The sequence below is a fragment of the Saimiri boliviensis genome, chromosome 18, assembly GCF_048565385.1.
Source record: "Saimiri boliviensis isolate mSaiBol1 chromosome 18, mSaiBol1.pri, whole genome shotgun sequence".
NCBI lineage: Eukaryota > Metazoa > Chordata > Mammalia > Primates > Cebidae > Saimiri > Saimiri boliviensis.
In genome coordinates, this window is record NC_133466.1 from 32664620 (window position 1) to 32691632 (window position 27013).

Sequence of the window (27013 nt, forward strand, 5' to 3'; positions counted from 1 at the left end):
GGTGGAACTGGCCCTTTTCACTGTTATAACTGATAAGCTACTGTAAGAATTTTGCTTCACTCCCCAGTTTTAGGGTTGGTGTATCTGGAAGTCTTCACATTCAAGGGGGAATTCTTCCACCAAGGAACATCGTCTATTTTCAATTAATTAAAAGCTAACACCACTCTGTGGCCATTTTGTGCTCTTCATGTCACTGAATCACAGAAAGAGAAAAAGCAACTTGGGTGGCAGTTTCACAAAAGAAGCCAGGAGGACTGCTTAGAATCAGAAAATATATCAGGAAGCCTTTAGTTTCAGTAAAGGAAAACTGCAGCAACTTAATAAAACACAGCTGAAGACTGAGATCCTGTAAAAATGAACCTCATAAAGGTTAACTTCATAAAGAATCCAGTGCAGCCAATATGGAGGTAGCTGTGATCAAAAACTGAGCCTGTGAACATCTACAGACATGGAATCTGTAGCAAATATGTTTTATATTACTTAAGTCAGTTATTTTCTCTTTTTCACTGGTACCTGAGTACTACCTTATATGGAGAGTAATCGTGGTACCTTGTATGAAGAGTACTGTTTCACTGTGCTACCTTATATGAAGAGTACTAGTGGAAGCCAATGTGTTATGTTTCAAGTAAGGTATAACCAGTTTTACATAACCTTACTTGAAATGTAACACCTTACTTGAAACGTAACACCAGTATAACCAGTTAGGGTAGCTGATGGGACTCTGTGTATCACCTGAGTCAGGATCCTAAACTTTGAACTCTGACAAAGGGTCATATAGGCTGACAGGCAAAAGAGAAAGACTGTATCAGAGACATCTTTAGCTTACCCCTCCAGGCCCATTTTCCATCATCCCATACCATTTTCTGCCCTAGGAACACAACCTGTATGGACTGTATCAACAGACCTCCATCCTGAGCAGGGTTTGGCCATTTGTAAAGTCTAGAAAGAGATCATGGAGAAGTGGAGTAGATCAAGATACTCAGTCTCCAGGTCCCTCTCTGCAATTGACTATGTCCCCTGAACTAAGATCATTGCTACTCTCAAAATGGATGACTGTATATGATTTTCTTGTTTCAGATTAGATGAATGGCTACTTCCTTTATTCCTTCAGGCCTACAGGTATTAGCAACTCAAAAGCTAAGCCACTGGCAGTATCCACTATGGTTTCCCTATTACCATATTATTACAAATACTCACTTTATAAATTAATATTCCTTAGACGATACTATTTTGATTGTCATTTGTCTCCTGATGAAGCCTGATGTGGTTGGGATTTGTGCGCCCACCCCAAACTCATGTCAAACTGTAATAACTAATGTTGGAGGAGGGGCCAGGTGGGAGGTGACTGGATAATGGGGGCAGATTTCCCCCTTCCTGGTCTTGTGATAGTGAGTTCTCATGAGATGTGGTTATGTTAAAAGTGTGTCGTACTTCCCGTTTCACTCTCTCCCTCCTGCTCCAGCCAAGAAGGTGTGTGTCCCTCCTCTTCACCTTCCGCCAGGACTGTAACTTTCTGAGGCCTTCCCAGCCATGCTTCCTGTACAGCCTGCAGAACCATGAGCCAACTAAACCTCTATTATTTATAGATTATTCAGTTTCAGGTATTTCTTTATAGCAGTATGAGAACATACTAATACAAAGCCCTAAATATATGTCTAAAATCTCTTCTTAATCCCCCCAAAAACACTAATTTTTGTTTCTAATTATTATACAATCTCACATTTGTGGAAGGACCTGAAGGGGAATTAGTCATGCACTATCTGGTGGAACAGTGTACTAGACCTAAGAAATGACCAGTGCAAAAGCCTCTACAGAGGAATTTGCCAAGAGCAGGGGTCCCCAACCAGTTTGGCACTAGGGACTGATTTTGTGGAAGACAATTTTTACATGAATAGGGGGCAGAAGGATTGTTTCAGGATGATTCAAGTGCATTACATTTTTTTGTGTACTTTATTTCTATTTTATTACATTGTAATATATAATGAAATAATTCTACAACTCACCATAATGTAGAATTAGTGGGAGCCTTGAGCTTGTTTTCCTCCAACTAGATGATCCTGTCTGGGGGTAATGGGAGACAGTGACAGATCATCCAGCATTGTATTCTCATAGGAGCACGCATACTAAATCCCCTGCATGTGCAATTCACAATAGGGTTTTATTGACCCTACTAGATTATCCTATGAGAATCTAATGCCACCCCTGATCTGATAGGAGGTGGAGCTCAGGCAGTAATGCGAGTAATGAGGAGCGGCTATAAATACAGATGAAACTTCTTTGTATTTATTCTTGCTACTCACCTCCTGCTGTGTGGCACAGTTCCTAACTGGCCATGGACTGGACCTGGCCTAGGGTATTCAGGAAACAGCAATGTATGTTCCAGTTGAAAAACTTCAATAAAAAATAATCACCATTCAAAGATAAAGCTCAAGTCAAAAAGCTATAGAGAAATTTGTATTTTAGAGGTTTTATACTGTGTAAGTTGTTTGAGCAAGTAACCTCTTTTCAAATTACTATCAAGTTTTTTGATTCTCTTTATTTAATTAAATACCAGTCATTTGGGGGAAGAACCTATAGACTCAATAGTGTTGAACCAATATTTGAACACAGTATTAAATTAAGTTTTGCAAGATTACCAACTTTAAAGCACAGAGTTCATCACTCACCATCTGGCATGTGTGAGTCCTACTAAATCACCTGGCTACTTGCTACTTCCTGATCATCAGATTCAAAAGCATTTTTGCTTTAGGGTACTGGTTTGAGATGATGTTTTCTGCATATCTAGATGGTCAAGGTCTCCATGAGCCATATTATGACGGATCTATAACAGTGTTCTAGATCACATTGTTATCACCTGCCCTACAACAATGAAGGTGTTCAGCTCTCCTCGCTTGCTGAAGACAGTTGGACTCCAATCTAATTGGCATAGCAAGAAAAAAAAAGATGTCATATCAGCTGCAATGCTGCATACCAGGTGCAAAGGACTACAGTAGTCACACACTCTCTGTAATTTCAGTTACCTGAAATCAACTGTGGTACAAAAATATTAACAGGGAAGTTCCAGAAGTAAACATAAGTTTTAAATTGTATGCCATGGAGAACAGTGTGATGAAATCTCAGACTGTCCCAGCTCCATCTCAGGTGGGACCTGAATTATCCCTTTATCTGATATATCTACACTGTCTATTCTATCTGCCACCTAGTTATTTAGTAGCTATCTCAGTTATCAGACCAAATAAATAGTATATATACTATTCAGTATACTATTCAGTATATATATGATTCAGATAGTTCAGTACCATCTGCAGTTTCAGGGATCCACTTGGGAGCCTTGGAACATATCCCCCGTGGATATAGGGTGACAAATGTATACTGATATTACATTTTGGAAAGCAAAGCAACTGGAGTGGTTCACTGATGAGGATTATGTTACTCCACAGTTGATCTCCGAGATCTATTCATCCAATCAGCAAATCCAAAAGGGATGTTATAATACTGTCCAATGAGACTGAAGTCTTTGAAGACTCTCTGCAATGTGGGTATGGATGTGATACTGCTTACGGTTTTGTCTTTTGTTAGTGAAGGGCAGTTTCAGGGGCTTCTACTTAGTCTTCCTAAATAATCCCCACTCCACAAGGGATCAATGTGAAAATTCTGCCAATTTCCAGGCTTGATGCAATCATGCATTCAGGAAGTGGGAAAATCACAGGATTAGTCAGCTAAAACTCTGAACCCACAGTGATGCAGATATAGCTGAAAGTCAATTTACCAGGTGACTTCCATGAGCCTTGAAACTGATAGGCCACAATATCATTGTAGTCAACCCAAGGATTAATCCAGGACCCATTTTTATTAATTGTCAAAAGTCTGGGCTTTTTCCCAGTAAACAGCAAGTCCCTTTAGGAAGGCCTTGAAGATTTAAAGTATATATTTGTGGTAGTATTTCATGTCCTTTCTCAAGGGAAATCAGCCTCCCCTTAAATCAAGGGTCTCCAAAGGGCTCCTCTATCAGTAACAAATGTCCAGTTTCTGCTTGACACAGCTAAAATTTCCCCAGTTATAGAGATCAAGTAAAAATTTAGTAAATGGCCAATTTATTGTATGCTTAAGGATATTATAACCAATTAGCCATGACCACTAAAGCTTACATTTCAAAACACTGACGGCCACTCCACATCTTCACTTCACTTATTGTGAAAATGATAGCTACCTTATCCATGAAGCCAAAGCACTGCCCAAAAAAAAGCCCTTTGCCACCCCTGAACCCCATGATCCCCACTGAAATCAATGTATCTAGCTCAATGGCAGCATATTCCATTAAGATTTCCCAGCTGAAAGCTACCATACAGGTCTGCTCTCCTCACCAACATATTTCTCAATTCTTAATTAGGGGTATGTCCTCTGGAGTCTCACAAGGGTTGTAGTTAGGAGGTCCAGGAGAGGACTGCACATAATAAATGTATTCTGCCACTTCACTTTCCTGTGCCTTCCTCCTACCTGCACAGCTAGAGATGTTAAGGGATCTCAACTCCACTGAAATGCTGGCCATTGCTGAACCCAAGTTTGAGTCACATAACCAGGAAAATTGCTGGAGCTATTTCCAGATGCTGATGTTAACACATTAGATCCAGACTACTGTTAAGAACACTCCTATACGTAAATTTGGCTCCATCTAAAATAAATATACACATATTTGTATGTTGCATCCTCCTTAGTCTACTTAGAATGCAACCCTACATAAAACTTCCAGATTGCTGCTAATACAAATTAGTCTGTTAGCTGACATGCCAATCGTCTTGTGAAAGAGTGGGATCTAGCTCAGTATTAAACTGAAAGGAACTGAGAGGTAAGCATACAGTTAGTAAACAGTATGAAGAGAATAGTATCCCTTTGGCTGGAGAGCTTCCTAAATAATCTCTAGCCTCTGATGTATTCCTTCTTAAATTTAATGTCTGGCAATCTCTCAAATCAGAATTTTTAACATTTACACAACTACCACCCCAACTAAGCTATTATAACCGCCCATCTGGAGTACTACCTTGTAATAACTTGAAAATGTAATTGTTACATACCATTCAGCCAAGAAAAGTGTAATTAAAACATGAAGCCAATAAAAGGACATAAACAGATTTACATTTTTATAAAACTCATTCTTGTAACTCTATGCAGAATGGATGAAAGAGGATAGGGTAGTAGAAGCAGGAAGGCTGGTATGAAGTTGTATCACTCGATGGTGGCTTTGGACTAAGAAGCTAGCAGTGAAGATGTACAGAATGGAAAAATTCAATAGAACATAAGTGATGGATTGGTTGGATAGGTAAAGAGAAGAAATAGATAATAATGACAGACTTCTACTGAATAGAAATAGTGCCATTAGCTAAGAGACAGATGGTCATCTCCACGTGTAAATCAAAAGGCCAGAGAAGTGGTCTAGGGTATTTTGGGTATAGAAATAAATTTTGAAATAAATGAATATATAAGGATAGATAAATATTAATATTTATGTATGTTAAATATCAATATATATTATTTAAAGCAAGTAATATTGCTTTAAATATCAATACAAAATATATGTACATATATCTATATATTGATATTTAATATGTGTGTGTGTATATATATATATATATTTCATATTGATATTTAAAGCAATACTACCCAAATGTATGCCACAGACCACTGCTGAGTCGCCAACTGTTTGTCACTGGTCGGTGATGAGACAGTACTGAAACTGAGAGTAAGCATTTAGAAACTTTTATAGCAGTTTCACAGAGAATTTTTGTATCTGTTGAATCTAATTTAAAAAATGGTACTTTTATATGTCTTCTTTTTAAATTTAATTTTCTAGCAACTCATTTTGTTGAATTTTATATAAGTATCAGTCTCTTGTAGAATAAAAAATGCTTTTTGTTTAAAAAAAAAAAAAAAAAAAAAAAAACAACTTCACCACAGGTTGGAAGGCACTGACTTAAAGCTATTATAATGAATGTAATTACTTGCAGAGAGAAATCTAAATAAAAATTCTAATTTTTAGGTATTGGGTATGACTACTTGTTTTGTCTGTCATCTGCTTAAAGCATCATAAAAATTGCATACCCCAGAATGTAATTCCTTGAGTCATTTTATTGCCCATATCTCCTTAACACTATTAATAATATTTACAGAGCACATACCTCTTGTCAGCCAGTCTTTACATGGATTATCCCATTTAATCCTCATAAAATCTTGATAAAGCTGGTATTATTATCCCCATGTTATAGATTACAAAATTAAGGGTTAGGAAGGTTAAATTACCCATAGTATCAGTCCATTCAGGCTGCTATAACAAAATATCTTAGACTGGGTAGTTTATAAACAGAAATTTATTGCTCCCAGTACTAGTAGCTGGTTAGTCCAAGATCAAGGTGCCAGCAGGTTCCATGCCTAGTAAGGGATCTTTCATAGTTTCATAGTTGGTTCCTTGTTGTTGCTTCTTCCCATGGTGGAAAAGGCAAACGAGCTTCTTCATGCCTCTCTTATAAAGGTATTAATCTCATTCATGAGGACAGAACCCTCAGGACCTAAACAGCACCCAAGGCCATGTCTCTTAATATCATCATCTTGGGGGTTAAGATTTCAATATACAAATTTGGGCAGGGGTAATACAAACATTCAGACGATAGCACATAGCTAATAGGGAGCTGAGATTTGAACTCAGGCAAAGTGACCCACTGTCAACCTACCCATCAGTGATTTTATATATTTAAAGCAAAATATTTCATGTGAAACTCATCAAAACTTCTAAGTGTGCGATGTCCAGACCCAGAAATTTATTTTGCGTGTATGACATCTTTGTTATCAGGTAAATTTTATATTCTACCGTTTATCACTAAATTATTCCTATTACCTCCAACTAGCCAGTAAATTACTCAACAACAAAAGACAGGGGTGCACTTTCTAGAACATAACATACTGCCTAGCAAATGCTGAGTGAGTTAATGTCTGTCTCAAGAGCATTTGGACCTAAGAATTTATCCCTCCTTAATAGAAAAATAAAATAGCTTACACTGTCCATCAGCTTAGGTAACACAATAATGTGGTCACAGATTCTCTAGGTGCCTTTTTTTCTGAGAGGTTTCATTATTGACTTGAGTTTTTCCATGAGGCTTCCAAAACGGGTTAAGCCAATTTTACCTTGGCTTATCATCCTCTGAAAACTGACATATATTCTACCCCTTTAGGAAGTATTTCTGCTGATTTTCTTACATTATTTTTAACTATAAACACATATCCAAACACTATAATAACTTATACATGGCTTTTGATTAAGTTTCTTCAATTCCTTTCCAAAGCCCATAATAAACAATAAAAAAAAAAAAAAAAATTGAGCAGGGTGTGATGATCACACCTGTAATCCCAGCACTTTGGAAGGTCGAGGTGGGAGGATCACTTGAGCCCAGGAGTTTAAGACCAGCCTGAGCAGCACAGCAAGACCCCATCTCCAAAAAAAATTTATAAATAATCCAGGAACAGATACACCTGTAGTCTCAGCTATTCAGGAGGCTTGGGCAGGAGGATTGCTTAAGCCTAGGAGTTCAAGGCTGCAATGAGCTGTGATCTTGCTACTGCACTCCAGCCTCGGCAACAGAATGAGACCCTTTCTCAAAAAAAAAATAATAATAATAATTAACCAATACATATTACAGTATATTGGTTATTATTTAATCTATTCTTTCAACTTTTGTCTCTCTCACAGCTGAATTTTGTCTTAGCTCCAAAAAAGTAAGAATTTCAGCTATATAGAGAGAATTTCTCTTTTTTTTTTTAATTTTAAACCATATGTAAAGCTGGCCTTTAAGAACAGCCAAAATAAAACAAAAAACAAATAATCATGAACTACATGGTCACAGGTTGGAGACCACTTAACTTCTAATTACTATTTTTCTCATAAACGTACTAGGGAGAAGAGAACTAAACCTGAGATAAATGGCTACAATAACCATCAAAGGCTACTCAATAAGGCCCAGAATCGAAAATGAGGAGTATGAGATAGTTAAAGCCATTATGAGATTTTGCTATCTTTCATCAACTATACAAACTGAGGTCCAAACCACTAATTATTCAGCCCTAAAATTTCTCTCTCACACACACACATACAGAAAATGCCAACAGACAGGGATTTAAAAGGTTAAGAAAAAAATAGAACACAGAGCCAACATAAGTCATACAGCACCAAATATGGCTATTTTTTGGCTTATTCAAATTTGTAGTGTTTCCTGGATTATAATTGAACCTGAACTAAAAATCAAAATAAAATAAAACCACAATGTCATTCATAAATAAGAACTAACAATAATATCTGTATAAAATCATCTTTGATGCCATAAAATATTATCGAAAACTTTAATATTTATCATTGTATTTTTAGCCAGATCTGTCCATTAATGCAAAAATGGATGTTAATAATGTATAATAATCAGTAAGTTTTCAATCTTGAGAAATATTTAGTTGAACAAAATGTTTGATATTTTTTTAAGCCAAAGAAAAAGTATTCAGATCTGGAGTGAATCACAATGTGATATAGCCTCAGTTGTATTTGAAAGTGTAAATTCTGTTTTAAGCATTTCCACTCCACTTGAGAAAGAGCAACCACAAAATTCCCAAATGTCAACACAGATGGAAGTCGAGAGGAACAGCAATGAAATTTAAAATGCAAACTATAACCTAAAAAAGAAATACTCTTCCTTTCTCCCTAACGTTATGATGAGTATCCCCAAAGAGAAGAAAAACCCATTTTCTCCCATGTTTGTACACAGAAATCAGTACAATTAATAGGAAAACATTCCAACTAATACAAGGCATAAAGCCATGTATACATCATACAAGTTATAGGTATATACGGTATGCAACACAAATACACACACATATAACATGTATGATATATAAAAATGTATACTACAGGACCAGGCACAGTGGCTCACGCCTGTAATCGCAGTACTTTGGGAGGCTGAGGCAGGCGGATCACCTGAGGTCAGGAGTTCAAGACCAGCCTGGCCAACATGGTGAAACTCTGTCTCTACTAAAATTACAAAAAATATTAGCTGGACGTGGTGGCGGGCACCTGCAATCCCAGTTACTCAGGAGGCTGAGGCAGGAGAATCGCTTGAACCCGGGAGTCGGAAGTTGCAGTGTGCTGAGAGCATGCCATTGCACTTCAGCTTGGGCCACAAGAGGGAAACTCTGCCTCAAAAAAAAAAAAAAAATGTATAATACCTATTTATATTATAACCAGAGTTCTAATTTTAGTTTAGCCCTCCATCTACCTATCTATATTCCCTAGGATCTCTTGAAAATCTTGATATTATAAAAAGATATTTTAAAACTTAACCTCAATGTAAACCAGTAGTGCCTTAAAATAAGACAGCAAAGGCTTTCTCTTGCATGCTTTTGTTTGCCAGACCTTCCTCCATTAAAAACCTAAATTATTCTAGAGTATGTCATTATAACCAACTTCAGAACCAAAGAGTAGCTTCAAGAGCCTCAACTTAGAATGCTGTTCCTCTCAAGTCAAAAATCATACCTAATTTATAACCATTTGGGATGAAAAGGTAGGTAACCTGTTTCATTCACTTTTAAAATACTACTTTAAAAAGAGAATTTGCTACCTATTAAATGGACTTGAACGTTTAAAAAAAATCAGCAAATCAGTCTCTTATTCTAGTGTAAAGACTATTGTTCAGGAAAAGTCTACGAACAACTTTAAAAATTCAGGTGGACAATTAAAATACTATGCATTAAAAAGGGATGGTTTATGACATAAAAAACTGAAACAGATTTGAAGTAAATATGAAAATCGGGCATGTCTTCCCATTAGTAATAAAAATGAAATAATATTTTTGCAAATGAAATAATACCAAAGAAGTCATAGGCACCTCATCACTTGCTATGCTATAAATACAAAAAGAAAACCTTCTTAGGAAATCCACATCAAATTTTAACAGTGAAGGTGAATGGAGCCAGCAAGGACAGAAATTACTACTGGCCTGGCTGGAAAAGCATGTTGAACCTGAGGCAAAAGAAGTTTTTTAAATAGGAGAATGTTCTGAAATAGAAAGCATGTTAAACAGAATTGCCTGAGGACTGTTAGGAAATGAAAAATTACACTAACTGCATTGGGAACAGCAACCTGATAAAAGCACAATGCACAAATTACAATCGTCTTCACGAGCAGTATTAGACACAAGAAAGGTTAAGCTGCATGTGAGAGAGGTTTCACCCACCACAGGCTACTACATGATAAAAGAATTACTCCCAATCATTTCTAGGGACCCTCCAACAACCACAGCAATAAATATTTCTAGATTTCTAATATAATAGAACAAGCTAGACCAGACCCCTAGTCAATACATATTTGCAAAACACCCTTGAGTACAAACCTCTATTCTTAATTCCATAGAAAACACCAAAAGACAATAATGTGTTCCCTAACTACATTCTTCTCTTCTTAAATTCAAAACACACAGCCAGCATCCAGAGATGCTCAATGAGTCAGCACGTACTAAACAGCATAGTGTGGAAAAGACAACATGGATGAGAGCAGGAAAACAACATTCCATTGGAAGAATGTGACTGATTGCTCATGAAGGCAAATACTTTTATAAATAGCAATGCTTTTACACTGAGTACGAGGTTAACTATTAAGTATTTAAAGTGAGATATGCAAATATAAATAAAAAGTATAAACACTGAAGAAACTACCATCTAAAGAAAATAAACAAGTCATAAAGAAAAGAACATAAAAAGACATAAGGCACACGCATTATGATGAACACACACACACACCCCACCCACAATATTATCACTAGTTTTAAGTTGAGCAGAAAAGTAATCTTTCCAGCCCCCCTCTCTTACAGGCAAAGACCAACTCAAAAATAATACAAGTCATAATGAGTCACTTCACTTTAGCAAGGTTCTTGGGGCAATGAAGTTAGAAACAGCTGTTAATTTGGGTTGAATCCAAGTGAAGTTAAAACATCCAGAACTTTAGGAACATCCAGGTCTAGGGCTATTAAAGCAGACAGCAGTCACCTGATCTTAGTCACTTTATCAAGAAAGACCGATTTATTTTGTCTGGCCCAAGTTTTTGTTTTGTGTAGTTTGTGTTTTTGCTGTATAGGATGGACATGATCCATTTAGCGTTAAAAAAATGACATCAGTAAAAATTTCCTCAATGAAAAGGTAAATGTGGGCTAGCCATGCCAAATAATTTGAGGCAAACATGACCACCTACTTAGCTACAGTTAAGTACGTGGTATATCTCCATGTTTACATTTAACATATCTATTTCTCTTCAAATATAAAAAAGTCACTGGTCAATAATTGCTGAGTCCCTATCTTACAAAGTCAGAATCTCTATCGGTCTAATTACCTCTGTTATGAACACCGAGCTGACTGGACCATTCTCCCTCCTTAATCTTCCCCTTGAATCTCTTTGTGGAGTGATACCAACTCTTTCCAAAAGCATTTATTTCAGATACCCACCTGCACTGTCTAATATGGTAGCCACCAGCCATACATTGTTACTACACACTTGAAATATGGCTAGTCACAATTAAGATGTGCCATAAGTTACAAAATACACATCAGATTTCAAAGACTTAGAACAAATGAGAGGTAAAATATCTCATTGGTAATCTTTTAAGTTACATGTTGAAATGATACTTCGAATACATTAGGTTGAACACTATAGTGTAAAAATTAGTTTTCTATCTTTTTTAATGTGGCTACTAGAAAAGTTTAAATTACATGTGTCATTTATATTATATTTCTATTGGATAACATTGATCTAGGCAGGACACTTAACACGAAATCAGGAGGAGGCATTCAGTAACCATTTGCTTTTCTGGAAACCCCCTATCCAGATAACACTCATAATGTCCCTCTGACTCATTCAGAAATGGAACCACTTAGGTTACTCAGGAATTGCCTCAATCCCATTAAAAACAGTCCACTATCCCTTCCAAAATGGGCTTATCTGTTATAAAGAAACATGCTGTTGTGTTTTCAAATATGATTTACAAGCTATTTTAGAGGCTCCAGTTCCCACATGATGTGGCAATTCTTACATAAGCCCATTCTGCAACTGAACCATTTTTGCAAGTAAACTTTCACTTTAAGTAACCAAAGCTGTATAAAAGTTCAAATGATACCTTCATAAATGTTTAAATGAAGATTAATGTCTTAGCTATTACATTATTTATTTCCACAAAACTCAGACTTCCACATTCTTAAAAACTCATTCTAATTTTAATAGAGAAATAATTTTGAGAACTTGAAGCAATTCAAAAGAACTTCTTTATCATACATATACTCTTCCTTCCTTAACAGAACAAATTATACTTTCATCTGTATTACACTGAATTTTGTGAACAAGTATCTACTCTAATTGTGTTTATTTGTCTAACTGAGCTCCTGTCAGGTAGGAAGCCTATCTTACTCATATTTGTTCTGCTATCATACAGAAAACTACCTGTGCCAAAGGGAGTGTTAGGAATAAATTTCTTATTAATCTGTAACAGTAAAATGCATAGTACAGATGTAAGAAAAAGCAACTTGGTTAATACTAACAATAAAACCCTTTTTACCTATAATAAGAGTTAGAAAACTCATTGTGACCACCAAAAAATTAAGTAATCTGGTTAACCTCATCAGCATATACACGGTTTTTTGTTTGTTCGTTTGTTTGTTTTGTTTTGAGACAGAACAACACTCTGTCACTAGGCTGGAGAGCGGTGGAACGATGTCTGGCTCACTGCAATCTCTGCCTCCCGTGTTCAAGCAATTCCCCTGCCTCAGACTCCTGAGTAGCTGGGACTATAAGCTCACGCCACTATACCTGGCTGGTTTTTTGTATTTTGGTAGAGACGGGGTTTCACTATGTTGGCCAGGATGGTCTCGATCTCCTGACCTACTGATCTTCCCACCTTGGCCTTCCAAAGTGCTGGGATTCCAGGCATGAGCCACCACACCCAGCCTGTATTACTTATTTTTTAAAATCTGAAATACATACTTATAGCGTAAGTATTTACATAATAAAATTTAGCCCTTTGCTAACTCCATTTTGAAGAGAGGTATGGGATCACCTGCTACTCAAAGTACCCTCTAGGAATAGCAGCATCAGCATCACCTGGGAGCTTCTTAGCAAAGCAGACTCTAACCCCAAGGCACATAAAATGATGTATACATAAATTGTAACAATAATTATTGTAATGATGGTGATGATGATATTTATTAACATCAGTACAATTTGTGAAAGTCACTTTTGAATGTTTAGCACTTCCAATTCATTATAATGAGTTACAATTGTAGAATAAATATTTCCTCAAAAGTACCATTTTACCTTTCTGTTTAAAGATGGATAAATTTTTAGTTATATTATTCATAAATTTTCTAAATTTTGCCAAATAAATGTACAAACAATTTCTGTCTCTCAACAACTATTCAATTTCTATTTGGAAACTGGCATGCTCTGATTTCTAACATATTTATAGCATGATAAACCCTGATAAACATCAAAGAAAATATTGATATTGGAATAAAGTAAAGGCTAATTTCATTTAGATAAAAGAAACTAATTTTGGAAAATAAGGATGTTACTTAAGATTTAACCAATTCATTCTTAACAAGTAAAATTATAACATAAAATATTAGATTTACTTGTCTTTTAAGTCAAGCAAACAGACAAAATGAATGAAACTTAATTTTTAAAAGCAATAGGATTTTTGGTTTTCCTCTGTACTTCAAAGGATATAAATAAAGGCAACTGTTTTCATAATGTAGAACTGAAGACTGATACATTAAGAAATAATGTAAAATAAGAGGGTTCTAAGAATAAAATATAAAATTATTTTAAGGGTTTTTTTTTGTTTTTTTTTGGTTTTTTTTTGTTTTTTTTTTTTTTTGAGACAGGGTCTTGCTCTGTCACCCAGGGGGAGTGCAGTGGCACGATCTTAGCTCACTCCAGCCTCGACAGCATAGGCTCAAGCAATCCTCGCACCTCAGCCTCCCAACTAGCGAGGACTACAGGTGCTTGACACCACACCTGGCTAATTTTTGTTTAGTTTTTTGTAGAGATGGGATATCACTATATTGCCTAGGCTGGTCTCAAACTCCTGGGCTCATGCAGTCCAACAACCTCAGCCTTCCAAAGTACTGGGATTACAGACATGAGCTAATACATCTTGACGAAGAAACGAAATATTTAAATATATACAGTAAAATTAAAATTATAAGTTCAAGTCTAAACAGATTCATATGAAGAAAGGTTTAGAATATAAATCAATTAAGTAATGTTGTAACATGATAGAAACTCATTTATATTTATAGAAAAAATATAAAAATTAAAAACTAAAAGAAAAACCTTTAACACAAGACACCTACTTCAGAATAAATTATTACATATATGACAAATTTTTGCCTGGCTTCCTAAAGTTTTAGGTTTGTCAAAGCTTAAAATTAGATCTCATAAATAAGAAAACTGATGGGTTATTTTGTTCCCATGCTTTCGATAACCTATAATAAAATTATCATTGCTAACATATTTCAGTGACACCTGATTAAAGATGAGTGTAATTTTGGTCAGGTTGCTTCTCAATACAAATTTGTCAGTTTACGATCATTTAAAGGATAATAAAATTATCATTGCTAACATATTTCAGTGACACCTGATTAAAGATGAGTGTAATTTTGGTCAGATTGCTTCTCAACACAAATTTGTCAGTTTATGATCATTTAAAGGAAGCTAATATACATAAGCAATACAATAAACCTGGACTTAAACCTAAAATATTACACAAAAAAATTAATGCACAATGGAGCATAGATTAAATGCAATATGTAAAATATTAAAAGCTTCAGAAAAAAAAAAAAACAGAAAAAATTTTCAGGCCCTAGAGTTAGGCAAAGAGCTTTTAGATATGACAACAAATGCATGATTCATTAAAAAAAAAAAGAAATTGAACTTTTGAACTTCAACTAAAATTTAAAAATTTTGCTGTGTGAAAGACTCTATTTAGAAGATGGAAAGACAAGCCACAGACTGAAAGAAAATATCTGTAAACCACAAATCTAACAAAGGATTTATGTGTAGAACATATAATGAACTCTCAAAACACAAAAATAGGTCAGGTGCTGTGGCTCACGCCTATAATCCTAGCACTTTGGGAGTCCAAGGCAGGCTAGTCACCTGAGGTCAGGAGTTGTAGAGAACAGCCTGGCCAACATGGTGAAACCCTGTCTCTGCTAAAAATAGAAAAATTAGCTAGGCGTGCTGACACACACCTATAATCCCAGCTAGTAGGGAGGCTGGAGCAGGATAATCACTTGAAGCAGGGAAGTGGAGGTTGCAGTGAGCCAAGATCATGCCACTGCACTCCAGTCTGGGCAACAGGGCAAGACTCCATCTCAAAAATTAAACACACGAAAGTTAAAAAAGAAAAATCAATCCAGTTAGAATATAAGCAAAAGACATGAATAAACATTTCACCAAAGAGAAGGTACAAATAGAAAATAATACTTTAAAAGATTTTTAAACATAATTAGGTATTAAAACCACAATTGATACAGCACTACATACCTATTAGAGTGGCTAACATAAAAAATAGACAATACCAAATGCTGACAAGGATGCAGATCAACTACATCCTTTATATAATGCCAGTGGAATGCAAACTTGTACAGACACTGTAGAATATATCTGGAAATTCCTTATAAAACCAAACAAATGCTTGCCATATGACCCAGCTATCACAGCATTCCTATGCATTTATCTCAGAGAAATAAAACCTATACATAAATATTCATACCTCAGCTTTATTTTTAACAGCCAAAAACTGGAAACAATCCAAATGTCCTTCAACAGGTTAATAAATAAACAAACCGAATGGATGGTACATCCATACAATGGAATACCACTCAGTGACAAAAAGAACAAACTATTGATGTATGCAACGTGGAGAGATCTCAGGGCATTATATTGAGTGGGGAAAAAAAAAAAAAAAAAAACGCCACTGTCAAACACTTACATATGATTTCATTCACAGAACACTCTCCAGATAAAAAATAAATCACAGACATGTAAACCATATCACTCACTGGTTGCCAAAGTTAGGGATGGGTCAGGGAGGGGTAACGTGAGTATAAAGGAATAGCAGGAGAGCATTCTGACGGAACAGTTCTATATCTTCATTATAGTATCAGTAACACTAATACACACAGGTGATAAAATTGTACAGAAGTATTGACACACATAAATAAGCACATTTAAAAACTGGAGAAATGTAAATAAGGCCTGTAGTTTGTACCAATATCAATTTCCCAGTTTTGATACAACCACTGCAGTTATGTAAGATATTACCACTGGGGCAAACTTGGTGAAAGGTACAGGTTCTCTAAACTCATTTTGCAACTTTCTGTGAGTCTGTAATTATTTCAGAATGAACTTTTTAACCTAACACAATTTACAATTGTCTAAACACTCTTCACTATATTTTCAAATGTCCTCTGATTTTAAAGGTACCTGGAACCTGCTAAAACCAACCCTTAGATTTGATACTACCCTTATTTCTATGTACTTCTTGTTTATGTATTGTACTTGTGAGTAGAAGTTTGCCTAATACTGCATGGGTACCATATAGTTTTTAATTAGGGGCACTTTGCGGAAGTAAAGCAAAAAGAGACCTGTTAGTTTCACTACACTCCTATCTAGTAAGCACAACTTAAACCACAAAAATAGCACTGCCAATCAAAATGGTCAAGAGGATGGAAGACTCCAAGACATATGCAAAAAACAAAAGCAAACAAAAGTATCAGAGTATTTTAATGCAGAAAGAGAAAAGCTGAGCCAAAATAATAAAAAGCACAGAAATGACAATCAAGAAAACTGATGGTTAAACATCTTCAGCTTTAAAAAGAAAAGCACAGAAAGGTATACGTTTGTGTGTAGTTAGGTAAAAAAAAAAAAAAAAAAAAAAAAAAAACATGCTTTAAAGACAGCATAAATTAATGGACATTTTTAATTTTGTTCTCCTTTTCTTTTTAATCATACAAATTTTCTATTCTCCAAATAACTTAAAACTGATCGTTTTTTCCTGAGCCCAAGATAGCATGAAAAAATTATTTGTAATTAACAAACCAATTTCATTTCAAAACATTCTTATATTTCTAAAGAATAAACAATGAAATTTAAAAAAAGAAGATAGTGGAGCTAGGGCAAAGTAGGTGAAGGGACTGAATCATCTTATTTTAAGACAGAGCAGTGAAAAGTCTCTGTATACTTAAAAAAAAAAAAAAAAAAAAAAAAAGCAGAAAAACAAAGAGATCAGGCCTAGCAAAGTAAAATCCAAAACCCAAAGTTGGTAACACTGAGAGGAGTTACTATAGACTCCTCTCAGGAAGAGTAGGAATGCCTGGACCCTGCAAAGAATGATTTGTGCATAGATGTGATTTGAGAGACTACAACATGATCTCACTGGGGCTTTTCATCTCCTGCCAGATGTAGTTTCCTCTTGAGAAAAGAAAAGAGCCTTGGGAAGCTGTGATGGATGAGACAAAAGGATACATTTCAGAAACATACGTTTGCAACTGAAAGTCTTGATGATCCAGGCTCACTTTCAGCTAAGGATGACCATGGGACAATTCTGATCAATAACCTATAAATGGGAAAAACTATTGAAGTTTACAAGAAAGCTAATATATGCTTCACTAAAATAGACATAATAAGAAGGCACATGTTCCAGCTAGAAACATGAATGTGGTGCCACGATGTGCCCAACTATCTTCTAAGCATAAAGATAATACAGCAGAAAGATAAAGAAGGATGTATCTATGCTAAAGCCCAAACTACTGACCTTCACTTTTCTTCTCAAGCCTCTATTTCTATAATTCAATGTTTGTGGGATATTATGTTAATTGAAAGTGTGTTGGATCTTCTATCACATGAACCTAAACATATAACCAATTTTATCATGTTTCTGTAATAATGTGTATATTGTATTGTGTACTTATTCATAATTATATATAATCTATGGCTAGGTGTTATTTATGAAAATGAAAACAAATTAGATTGATGACATTGAATAACATATCATCACACTGGTAAAACAAAGTTAATTCTTTTTGATGGCTATTTGGAAAACTTCACCTTTATCTATACAAGAAGTAAATTTGTATATTTCATTTCTGATTATCATATTTTGGATTATAGAACTAGTTTATAAACCCAGAGATTGTGTCTCATTAAAACTAATCATTCAATGGATCTACAAAAATACATATGAATATTCCATTCCTTTGTTTTATGCCTCTTACGGTAAAATCAAACCTATTGAAATAATTGCAGTCATCACATATCAAAAAGCAAGGGAGGAAAAAAAAGAGAAGGCAAGACATTGAATTTAAAAATTTTTTCTAATTAATATGCACATATCATATGTTAAGACTCCACTAGAGTAATTCTTTCATTTTCAAACTTTTATGCTGCTATTATATAGTTTTTTCTCCTACATTATTCTGATTTTCAAAGTTACTCCTACTATTAGTAAACTCAGTATGACCATTCCTCTAACTATCCAAGTTCAGGAGGAAGAAAATCCCTGCAGCTGTTTGATGCCCAAGAATGTGAACACTTAGCAGTCAGATGAAAGAAGAGAAAAAGACAGAAAAGAAAGATCAAGAAAAGAGTGATTTTGAATTTCTGCAGGCTAGCATTTACCTCTCTCAATAAAAGGAGCTTTATGCTCATTATATCTCAGGATCATCGTGCCTTCAGCTTCTAGTAAACTGGCAATTGCTTTATCATTTCTTCTCTAAATTAAGGATCAAAGTTTAAACATATTCCTTTCCTTCTCTATTAGATTATGATTAAAATTACCACCTGCCTCACCTCAGTCACACAATCACTCCTACTAAGAAAAAAAGAAGGAATCCCCTAAAGTAAGGCACAGTTAACTAGCAAAACAAAGAGTTGTGGGGAATTTCTGGTCATTGTATGTATCTGAGAGTTGATTTCAGAATACAGTGTTAAAGAAGCAAACAAAAAAACCTTCTGAAAATAATATTCTAGTAAATACTTGATACATTAGTTTGCTAATATTATCATCAAACTATTATTTATTTACTGAGCATCTTTATATATATTCTTAGTCCTCAAGACACCCTACAAAGTGGATTCTATCCATCTTCTACAGAGAAAGAAACAAGTTCACAGAGGTTAATTAATTTTCCCTAGGACTCAAAGCTATTTAATAGTTATGAGAGCTAAAACTTAAGCCTCATTTTGCTTTTACTTTAGAACACACACACAGATAATTCTACATATGAAGAAACTAAATTTAGTTTGAGTTACTCTCATAATTTACACATCAAGTTTTACAAGTCAGTTACCATAATTTAAATAATGTCAAATAAGTTACAATGAATTTGTATAAGAATTCAATGAATGTAAGATATATAATGTCTTTTAAAACTCTACATAATTATGTGTTTAAAGTAGAGTCTTACTTTTGTCAAGGTACTGGATTCCTGTTGCCCTAAACACAAAACACAATGGGGCTTCTTCTGGATATTAAACACAAAAGAACCGTTGTGTTTAAACACAAGGATTCAAAACAGTGGTGTACATAAACTAATGAGCCAATATCACCATAAGAAGAAAATCTACTCTTCAGTAAAAAATAAGCTCACTTTAGAATGAAAGGGACCTGGTAGTAGCAATTCTCTCTGAAGAATACACTTTCATATTCTCCTTTAATACCTATAAATGTATAATCAAAATTTAATGTGTGCTTTCAAATAGCAGCACGATATACTTAGCAGTCTAAAAGCATAGCACATTTCACAGAGACAATATTATCATCTCACTCACTGACCAAGGCCCAGTCTGGTGAGAGCTGAAAGGAATCCTGTAAGTTATCACACACACACAGTCATTTCTCAGGAGGTCGTGCAGCAGGTGCTAGAGCCTAAACTAAACCAAAATGCTCCATGAAGTCATTTGAAGGCATGTTGAAAATGAAAAGAGGTCAGAGCCTGTTGACCATCACTGTAGAGAATTCAGGAATGACTGAAATTAGTACAGATTTCAGCTGCAAAGAGCAAGTGAAACTACTAGTGCAGAAGAGCAGGTCATGTACATCTTGTCATCTTCAGATTCTTCACTGCTTTATACAGTCTCTGACTTCCTTCAGAGCCCACAACCTGGTCAGGTACTGAGAAAAAACTACACCATTCCACTATGACATAAAACTTCTGCGCTTTAAGAATCAATTTTTGGTGTGGTTGGCCAGAGCAATTAGGCAACAGATAGAACTAAATGATATCAAAAGAAGCCAAATTAGCCTTTCTGCAGACAACATGATTATATACCTAGAAAATCCTAAAGACTCTACCCAAAAACTGTTAGAAGTGGTAAACAAATTCAGTGAAGTTTCAGAATACAAAATCAAAATATAGATAGAAATCAGTAGGATTTATATATGCCAAGAGCGAACAATCTGAAAAAGAAATCCAGAAAGCAATATCCCATTTATAATACCTACAATGAATATAAAATATATAGGAATCAATATAAAAAAAGAAGTGAAAGATCTATACAATGAAAACTATAAAACTCTGATGAAAGAAATAGAAGAGGACATCAAAAAATGGGAAGACATTCCATGCTTATGGATTGGATGAATTAATATTGTTAAAATGACAACACCAGTCAATTTACAGATTCAATGCAATCCCTACCAAAATGTCAATGATATTCTTCACAGAAACAGAAAAATAAATCCTAAAATTTAAAGGAAACAACAAAAGACCCCAAATAGCCAAGAAATCTTAGCCAAAAAAAAAAAAAGAAAACAAAGCTGGGAGCATCATACTACCTGGTTTTAAAATGTATTACAAAGCTATAGTAACTGAAACAGCATGGTACTGGCATAAAAACAGACATATAGACTAATGGAACAGAATACAGAACCCAAGTCTCAATACACACATTTGCAAACAACTCATCTTCAACAAAGGTACCAAAAACTTAAAACAAGCAAAGGACAGTCTATTCAATAAATGGTAAACTGAATAACTATATGAAGAAGAATGAAACTAGACCCCTAATATCTCATCATATACAAAAGTCAAGTCCCAATGGATTAAATAAAGACTTTAATCTAAGACCTGAAACTATGAAAATAGTAGCAGAAAACACTGAGGAAATGCTCCAGGGCATTGGTCTCTTACACAAATATCTCCTGTGTCAGACCTTAAAGACATGAGAGTACAAATCAAGCTAAAAAGCTTCTGCACAAAGAAAATAATCAACAAAGTGAATAGACAACCCACAGAATAGGAGAAAATATCTGCAAACTATCAGATAAGAGATTAATAACCAGAATGTGTGAAGAACTCAAACAACCCGATAGCAAAAAACACAAATAATCTGATTTTTAAATGGGCAAAAGATCCAAACAGACATTTCTCAAAAGAAAACATATAAATCGTCAACAGGTATAAGAAAAGATGCTCAATATCATTAATCATCACAGAAATGCAAATCAAAAACCACAATGCAATATAATCTTACCACAGTTGAAATGGCTTGTATTAAAAAGACAGGCAGAAACAGATACTGGTTAGGATGTGCAGAAAGAGGAATGCTCATACACTATTGGTGGAAATGTAAATTACCACAACCACTATAGGAAAAAGAAAAACAGTACAGAGTTTCTTGAATAACAAAATATAGAAGTATGATATGATCCACCAATGCCACTACTGGGTATATATACCAAAGAAATAAAATCAGTATGTTGAAACAATACCTGCACTCCTATGTTTACTGCAGCCCTATTCACAATAGCCAAAATACAGAATTAACCTAAGTGCTTAACAACAGATGAGTGGATAAAGAAAATGCATTATATATACACAATACAATATTATTCAACCATAAAAAAATAATGAAATTGTTTCATTGCAGCAACATGGTTGGAACTGGAGACCATTACAGTAAGTGAGATAAGCCAAGTACAGAAAGGCAAATATCACATATTCTCACTCATATGCAGAAGCTAAAAAGGTGTTTCTCAGGAAGATAGAAAGCAGACTGAAGGTTACCAGAGGCCGAGGAGAGTGGGGAAGGGAGATGAAAAAGGAAAATATATATAAATGTATTTACTGCTACTGAACTGTGGTTAAAATGATAAGGATGGTGAATTACATATGTTTATTTTACCTCAATACGATTGTTTTTTAAATTTCTTGAGGTGGTTACTAGCACACCAAATCCAAACTACTTTCTAATTCAAATTGGATACCAATGTGAAAATTATTTTATTCTAACCATCTCCATCCTACTCACTCTGTTTTTGAATGGAGAGGAGTGGAGAAATTAGAGTGGGGTGGAGATTTGAAAAAAGAACAACAGCTATGAGGCTGTTTCTGTAAACCACACTAGAGATGCCAGCATCCTGAACTAGGATGGCAGCACTAGGAAGGCAGCATGGTACATGCTTAAGAGTTAGGACTACAACTGACTAGACTCGGAGGTATAAGGAAAGAAGGAGAGGGGAGTAATAAGAAATAACTCGTTAAGTTCTAGGTTTGAGCGGCTGGTAGAGGAAGATTCCAGACACTGCAATTGGGTAGAAATAGACAAATATGTTTGAAAGAAAATCTGTAAGTTCGGTTTTATACACGTTGAGATTTACATTTATAAAACATCAAAATGAAGCTATAAATACATCCAAGATAAGGAGAAAGATCTAGAGTGGAGACAGATGTGGGTAGCCTCGGTAGATAGATGGAATCCATGGGATGGATGAGAATGCCTAGGGAGAAAATATACAGTAGAAATACATAAAGGATCCCAGGAAACAGCCCTGAAATTCTCTTACATTAAATGGTTGAAAAGAGACTGAGAAAATGGAAGAAAAGCAAGATCATGGCTTCAAAGAGCCAAGAAATAGTCCAACATGTTCAATGCTAGAGATAAAGAAAAAAGAGGTATCCCTGAATTATCATGAAGTTGTTTGTGAACTTGTTGACAACAGTTTTAGTAAAGAAAGTTTAATCTCAGTTGCAACACTTACTTAAGCCATGTATGCTCAAGCCAGTCAGTTTTTTCATCCTGTCTACCTCATGATTTTGTTATGAGGATTATATTAAATGTCATATCTGAAATTGATGTATAAATGTTAAACAGAGGGTAAAAGTTCTATTATTAAAATTGTGTTGTTCTGGCAGTGTTCACTGCCAATTCTCTGTTTCACCCATATGGTAAGCTGATGTGCACTGGCCAATGCAACATCGGCAGAATGGACTCACAGCTAGGCAAAAGCTGTTAAGAATCAGTGCATAGTTCAACATGCTTCTCTATGCCCTGCCACTACTTCTACAGAAGCATGTTCCAAAACAAATCCTTCATAAGCCTAGATTTTTGAGTGACTGCCATGAGGAGAGCCCTGTCTAACTGACTCATCCTGACATGTAATATGGAGACAATTAAATGTTGTTTTAAAGCACTGACATTTTGGAATTATGACAAGTAATTGCAGTGTAACAACAAGTAAAAAACTAAATAAATAAAGGGCAGAAAAATCAAGTGGAAAATGCTATTTTGGGATGTAATCAATGAGACAACATGAAGGTGGTTAGTCACACTAATAATGCACTAATTTTTATTTTATAGCAGAGTAACTCAGTAATCCTTTATACTTGATTCAATATTCTCACAGGTACAGAAGGTGAAAAGAACAACTAATGAAGGTGATACAGTTTGGCTGCAACCCCACTCAAATCTCATCTTGAATTGCCACGTATTGTGGGAGGGACCTGATGGAAAGTAACTGCATCATAGAGGCAGGTATTTTCCAAGCTGTTCTCATGATAGTGAAGGTCTGATGGTTTTAAAAAGCAGAGTTTCCCTGCACAAGCTCTCTTCTCTTGTCTGCCACCATGTGAGACATGACTTTCACCTTTTGCCATGATTGTGAGGCATCCCCTACCACTTGGAACTGTAAGTCCAATAAACCTCTTTCTTTTTTAAATTGTCCAGTCTCAGGTATGTCTTTATCAGCAGCATGAAAACAGACTAATACAAAAGGGGAAAAGGCCAAGGTAAAGCGAAGAAATATCTAAGACATCCTAAGGGAACACCCAAAACAATTTCAGATGAGAAGACATCTGTTGGGGAAGGATAAAACAATCCATCAAAGAGAAATTTCCTTCTTCATCACCTTAATTATATATTGTTGTTTGTACCTCAAATTTTCTTCACTCCTTAATAGGCATACTTTGCATCTAACTATTTGACTGGTTCTGTATTTGTGTTAGGCCAAATACACACAGTCCAAAGGGATTATTAGAAATAAATGAAAAATTGGGCAAGGAATCAAGACCAGATTGTATGAAGGAAAAATGTTATATTCTTCAAGTGTTAACAATAAAAGTTACCGCTAAGAAATGCCAAATTACTATTTGATATTCCTAAATGGAAGATGCGTGCATTGGCCATAGCACACATGGCAATAGCAAATGGCCATTAGTCAGAACCAAGGACAAAAGTAGAATCCAGGTCAGAGTGAGCTATGAGGGTCTATCAGATGAGACTTTTCACCAAGCACAGTGGATTCTCTTTCCTTCTTTATCTTGGTCTTTGTCTCCATTAGTTTTGGCAAACCATGAAAGAAGATTATAAATGCTTCAATCCGAATGGAGTTGGAAATAAGTACATGAAAGAAACACTTAATAAAGAATGTTTGTCTATCATTTTAAAAAGAAGGAAAGGGGTGTAGATAAAACATTTCCACAACTCTTCTTTAATAAACACCTTAAGTGTCATTTTACAAAACACACAAGTAAATTAATGTCATGGTTACAAACATCAAAAAAAAAAAAAAAAAAAAAAAAAAAAAAAAATCTGACCACTATCTTTAATGACTATCTTTTGCCCTAAATTTTTTTGACTATTTCTAAATCAAATCCAACCTTAAACCTATGACGATTGTGTACTAAGTTTCTTTGAAAGCATATACTGTAAATTCTGAAAACAACTTTGCAAGGCTGTTCGCCAAATGGTTTATATAAAAGCATAAAGATCTGATTAAGTGAGGGACAGTGCAAGGTGATTATTTTACGGAGGGCTCATTCATTACTATATACAAGCTCAAGAATGCAACTTCATGTCCCTTACAATCGCTAAAGCAGTGTTTTATTTATAGGAGTTCCTCAATAAACCCTTGGTTATTTGAATACATTTAATACCTGAAAATGCTAGGATACAAACAATGGGCTTTTTTTTTTTTGCTGGGCTTTTTTCAAACTCCAAATCAACCCATTTTCATTACTCTCAACGTTGCTTCATGCCAGTTAACTAGCTGGATGCTTTCCATGGCTCAAAAAATTGGCCATGTATATTCTGTTGCAGGACATATTTTCAATCTGCAGTGTCTCTCCTAAAAGGGGAGAAACTATTAAATCACAATGGGGTAACTCACAAGTACAACTATTATATCTAGTATAATAGCTCTTTTACTTAGGGAAAAAAAAAAAAAAACATGTAACTTTTTAGTGGAACTTATTAGTAAAATCCCCTAGCCTAGCCAGTAACTAAACTGGTATGGTACACAATGGTGAAGACAAGCTTAAACGACATTGGCGTGTAGAAGTTTTCCTTTCCTGACCTTTCTCCCTCTTCAAGATGGCAAAGTCAAACACGAACAAATGTTGATGTGCGTCTAACTCATCAATGTTGGTCCAAGGAAAGAAAAAAAAAAAAATTGATCAATGTAGGTATAATTGTCCCCTAAAAGAGGAATATTAGCAAGGAAAGAACAAAAGTTAGGATACAGTGTCTGCCTGAAGGAATCCTCTTAGATATCAAACCACAGTATTTGCTATGAAGTAAAGCAGAAAGTTTTAAATGCCTAATAACGTTGCCGGGAGTTCTGCCCACGCTCGTCCCGGGGCCCACGCTGCTGCGCGCCCAAGTGGGAAACCCTGCAGTGGCGTCGAGTCACTTCCCACGGCCCTGCGGGGAACGGGTGTGGGAGCCAGAGCATGGCCCCCGGTTACAGCAGAGGGGAGAGGGGATGCGAGCCGATTAGAAGAGAGGGGAGAGGGGATGCGAGCCTGTTAGAAGAGAGGGGAGAGGGGATGCGAGCCTGTTAGAAGAGAGGGGAGAGGGGATGCGAGCCTGTTAGAAGAGAGGGGAGAGGGGATGCGAGCCTGTTAGAAGAGAGGGGAGAGGGGATGCGAGCCTGTTAGAAGAGAGGGGAGAGGGGATGCGAGCCTGTTAGAAGAGAGGGGAGAGGGGATGCGAGCGGATTAGAACAGAGGGGAGAGGGGATGCGAGCCGATTAGAACGGAGGGAGAGGGGATGCGAGCCGATTAGAACGGAGGGAGAGGGGATGCGAGCCGATTAGAACGGAGGGAGAGGGGATGCGAGCCGATTAGAACGGAGGGAAGTGGGATGCGAGCCAATTAGAACGGAGGGAGAGGGGATGAGGCAGGAAGTTTCTTCAGCGCCGGCTCCGCGGACCGGAACTGTCAACCTGCGCCGCAGCACACGGTCCTCCGAGTCGCCCCGAGTCCCGCCCACCCAAGTTCCTCCCCGCCGGGGGCGGAGTTGGCGCGCGAGGGCCGAGGCGCGGCCGCCGTCCCGAGTCGGCTCCTGGGAGGCGGGCCGCCCACCTAAGCGGGGACGGTGGGAGTCGGGCGGTACCTGCGTTGGAAGTCCGCGGCGTAGGGCTTCAGGTACGGGTCGATCTCCAGGAGTCTGGCTAGTTCGGGCACGTCTGCCAGGGCGGCCTTGAGCGCCGCCTCGGAGCCCTCAGCCCGAGCCGCGGAAGTCCCCGGAGCCGCCATCTTCCGCCGCAGGACGAATAGCCGAGGCCCGAGAGGGTCGAGCGGGGCCTGAGCGGGCGCCGAGCGGAGCTCGAGCGGGGACGAGGCGGCGAGGGCGGAGCTGGAGGGCGCCTGGGCGTGCGGAGGC

General features: G+C 36.4%; 1 protein-coding gene across 1 annotated transcript in view; it reads right to left on the minus strand.

Annotated features, from left to right (window-relative positions):
• GBE1 (1,4-alpha-glucan branching enzyme 1) overlaps positions 1 to 26994 on the minus strand; it is a 271204-nt gene extending 244210 nt beyond the window's left edge. The window contains exon 1 of the mRNA XM_074389149.1: positions 26744 to 26994. Within this exon, the coding sequence (XP_074245250.1) occupies positions 26744 to 26886 (143 nt within the window). The 5' untranslated portion in view covers positions 26887 to 26994. The remainder of the gene's footprint in view (positions 1 to 26743) is intronic.
• Between the last annotated feature and the right edge of the window lie 19 nt (positions 26995 to 27013).